General features: G+C 38.7%; 1 protein-coding gene across 1 annotated transcript in view; it reads right to left on the bottom strand.

Annotated features, from left to right (window-relative positions):
• Nucleotides 1-465: 465 nt before the first annotated feature.
• Nucleotides 466-4140, bottom strand: part of LOC105532496 (aldo-keto reductase family 1 member C2-like) — a 20042-nt gene continuing 16367 nt past the window's right edge. Inside the window, exon 8 of the mRNA XM_011970677.1 lies at nt 466-676. Within this exon, the coding sequence (XP_011826067.1) occupies nt 466-676 (211 nt within the window). The remainder of the gene's footprint in view (nt 677-4140) is intronic.

The following is a 4140-nucleotide window of genomic DNA, read 5'->3' as shown; positions in this document are numbered from 1 at the left end:
CAAAAGTAAAGCATTGACAAGTGAAGAAAAAGAAAATCCCTCAATACACTTGAAGTTTGTGGGAAAATAGCCCTTTCAGTGACTTTTGGTAGGACTATAAATTTATATAGGTCTCCTAGAGACAATCGGTATTAAGTTTCAAAATCTTTAAAAACGTGCATAATTATACATTGGTAGAACTTGAGCCTTTAATCATTGAAACTTAACAAAAAGGGTCCACCTCACCCCAACCATCGCCACCATATGCTCAAGTTAGAGAGTTATGTTGCTAAAGAAAAATTGTATTTATCATTATTCATTTGGAATTCTAGGGGAAAATTTAAATTTGATGTTGAAAACAATTTCTAGAAAGGATTGTTTTCCCCTAGGGTTCTTTTGGTCAATCTCCTTCTCTCTCAAACTCACAGAATTCTTACTGTTTTGTAAGTAGCAGTACCAAATCCCAGGACAGACGTGAAGTTTCTGTCATTCAGTTTCACAGAACGCCATGTATATTGGGCCATTGTTTTTCACTGTCCAGGCTAAATAGGTCTGATTATATTTCAGCAAAGTGATCCTCTTTATCATTTCCACTTCCTCCTTCCTGTGCTCTGAGACAGATTTTGTGTTTGAATTACACAGTAAAAGGTAGGAGGGGTTAAGGCTAGAGCCACATCCACATTCTTTTGACAGTGGACTAGAAAAGAATCCAAAGAGAGGACATGTAGCACTGGAACCGGTTTTCTGGTTTTCTTTTAAATTACACTGCATTTTGAGATGATTATAGATAAACATAAAATTGCAAAAAAATAATTCAGAGTGTACCCTTTATTCAAATTCCGCCAATGTTACCATCTTGCAAACCTATATAGTACATTATCACAACTGTCGCTGCCCAAGGAGTTCACCTTGCCTGCTGCCTAGACAGAGCCAATTCATCAAGACAGGAAAATTGCAATCGAGAATGAGTTATTCATGCAGAGTCAGCTGTGCGGGAGACTGGTGTTTTATTATTACTCAAATCAGTCTCTCAGAGCATTCAGGGAGCAGAGTTTTTAAGGATAACTTGGCGGGTTGGGGGAAGCCAGTGAGCCAGGAGTACTGAGTAGTTAGAGATGAAATCATAGGAGTCAGAGCTGCCTTCTTGCGCTCAAGTCATTTCCTGGGTGGGGGCCACAATGTCACATGAGTCAGTTTATTGATCTGAGTGGGGCCAGCTGATGCATCAAGTGCAGGGTCTGCAAAATATCCCAGGCACTGATCTTAGGAGCAGTTTATGAAGGGTCAGAATCTTGTAGCCTCCGGCTGCATGACTCCTCAACCATAATTCCTAATCTTGTGGCTAATGTTAATCCTACAAAGGCAATCTAGTCCCCAGGCAAGAAGGAGGTCTGCTGTGGGAAAGGGCTGCTACCGTCTTTGTTTAAACTATAAACTAAGTTACTCCCAAAGTTAGTTCAAACTATGCTCAGGAATGAACAAGGACAGCTTGGAGGTTAGAAGCAAGATGGAGTCAGTTAAGTTAGGTCTCTTTCGCTGTCTCAGTCATAATTTTGCAAAGCTGGTTTCACAACCAGGATATTGATATTGATATAATCCACTGTGTTAGACTTCTCCAGTTTTGGTTGCATTCCTTGGTGTCTGTGTGTGTGTTCACTGTCAGACAATTTTTCACACATTCACGGTTCCATCTCCACAGTCAAGGTACAACACATTTCCGTCACCATGAGGGCCCTCCCTGTCACCATTTTCTAATTGCACTCAGTTCTTTTCTACCTTTGCCGCCTCCTTAACCCCTGGCAACTAGTATGTTCTTCATTCCTATAATTTTGTTATTTTAGAAGTTCAGTATAAGTGGAATTACACTCTATGTAACTTTTTGGGACTGGCATTCCTCTGTCACCAAAATCACCTTGTGATTCAGCCAAGGTGTTGGATGTGCCAATAGTCAGTTTATTTTCGTTGCTGAGTAGGATTGCATGGGAAAGATATGCCATTCATCTGTTGAAGAACTTGACTAGTTTCTTTTTAACCTACCATTCTAGCATTGCTTTCAGCCCTGTGTAGCAGTGATAAGAACAGCGTTGGCCTTTCAGTGTTTTTCCTTCCTTTTCCAAGCCATGTGTTACTTGATGTGACTCATTGTCTGTGCTCTGTAAAAGCGAGAGGCAGTGTCCTCAGGGTCCGTCTTTCTTATCTTTATAACGAAAACCTTTGAGCATTTCAAGTTTCCAGCTTTCCTATTTTGGTGACTCTTGACACCTCACTGTGATGTATATACTACCCCCAGAGCAGGCACACTCTAATAATGGCTCCAGTTTTAAGATGGTGCAGCTTAGTAGGAGACTGGATTGTTGGGGGTTTGGGAAGTAATGTGGGCTCTTTCTATGGAGTAATGCAGCTGTATAAACCCTAGGCAGCTTCCTAAACCGGGTTCGGGCCTGTAAGTCCTGTAAGATTCTCCCCTATCAAAGACTACAGTGGTCTGTGGTGGCAATGGCAGCTTCTGGGTGCCTGTTGCTTACTTTTTTCCCGCAGAGGGAAGCTCCTCCTGGTTCTGAGCTGATCCTGACTGGACGACAGAGTGGCAGTGGCAGCATGTTTTATTCCTCTCTCTATACGGCCATCCCCAGCGTCTTTGCTCCACAGAGTTTCTTTCATCCATTATCTAAAGACTCTACAGCTCTCCTTTAGTTGCTCTGGTCAAAATGTAGTTGTTTGTTCATTGCTTTGGTCTGTTTTTGTGGGTGGGGATAAGTGTAGGAACCTGTAGTCAGCTATCTTGCTGACATAAGCCCTTGGAATTTTCTATATAGTCAGTCACATCACCTGCAAATGGAAACAGTTTTCTTTCTTATGTATGCCTTCTATCTACTTTTCTTGTCTTACTGTATTGGCTAAAACTTTTAGCACTCTGTTTAAAAAGAGTGCTGAGAGTGGATATCCTTGCTTTTTTCCCAATCTTAGGGAGAAATAATTCAGCTTAGCTGTGGGTTATTGGGGATGTTCTTTATCAAGTTTAGAAAGTTATCCTGTAGTCCTATTTTCTGAAAGTTTTAATTATGGATGGATGTTAAATTTTGTCAGATGCTTTCACTGCATCAATTGATATGATCGTGTGATTTTCTTCTTTAGTTTGTTCATATGATGGATATTAATTGATTTTTGAACATTGAACCAGCCCTATATCCTTGATATAAGCTATACTTGGTTTTTGTGTATAATTCTTTTTATATTTTGTTAAATTCTATTTGCTAATATTTTGTTAAGGATGTTTACATCTATATTTTTGGGAGATATTGTTCTTAGTTTTATTTCTTCCTTTCTGTTTTTGTCTCATTTTCATATTAGGGTAATGCTAGCTCTATAAAATGAACTGGGAAGTGTTCCCTCCTCTTTTGTTTTCTGAAGCGGTTGTATAGAATTGGTGTTAATTTTTCTATATACTTTTGTTAGCAATCCCCAGTGAAATTGGACGTGGAGACTTCTATCTGGGAGTTTTAATATTATAAATTCAGTTTAGTAATAGGGCTATTCAAATGATCTGTTTTATATTGGGTGAGTTGTTGTAGGTTGGGTATTTTTCAGGGGAATGGGTCCATTATATAACTTGTGAAATGTGTGTGTAGAGTTGTTTGTAGTGCTCCATTACCATCCTGTTTATTTCTGCAGGACCGATAGCGTAATTCCGTGTTGCATTCCTTATGTTGGTAGTTTGTATTTTCTCTCTTTTTTATGTCAGTCTTGCTAGAAGCTTGCTTGAACTTTATCTTTTCAAACAGGCAGTTGTTTGCTTCATTTTTTTTCTTTTCAATTTCATTGATTTCAGCTCCTCCATTTATTATTTCCATAGTTCTGCTTGCTTTGGGTTATTTGCTCTACCTTTTCTAAGTTCTTGAGATAAGAGCTTAGATAGTTGATTTAAGACTTTTCCCCTTTTTTCTATAAAACCTTCTCTTAGCACTACTGTAGCTATGTTCTATGCAATTTGATATGTTGCATTTTTATTTTCATTCAGTTCAATGTACTTCTTTATTTCCCTCAAGACTTCCTATTTTACCCATGGATTATTTAGGAGTGTGTTGTTTGATTTCCAAGAGTTTGGTGACTTTCATGTTACTGTTCTGTTTTTGGTTTCTTTTTCTTTTTCTTTTTTTTTTT

The sequence above is a fragment of the Mandrillus leucophaeus genome, unplaced genomic scaffold (assembly GCF_000951045.1).
Source record: "Mandrillus leucophaeus isolate KB7577 unplaced genomic scaffold, Mleu.le_1.0 Scaffold961, whole genome shotgun sequence".
Taxonomy (NCBI): Eukaryota; Metazoa; Chordata; class Mammalia; order Primates; family Cercopithecidae; genus Mandrillus; species Mandrillus leucophaeus.
The sequence above is the reverse complement of the archived record's forward strand: the minus strand, read 5'-3'. Positions and strand labels throughout refer to the sequence as shown.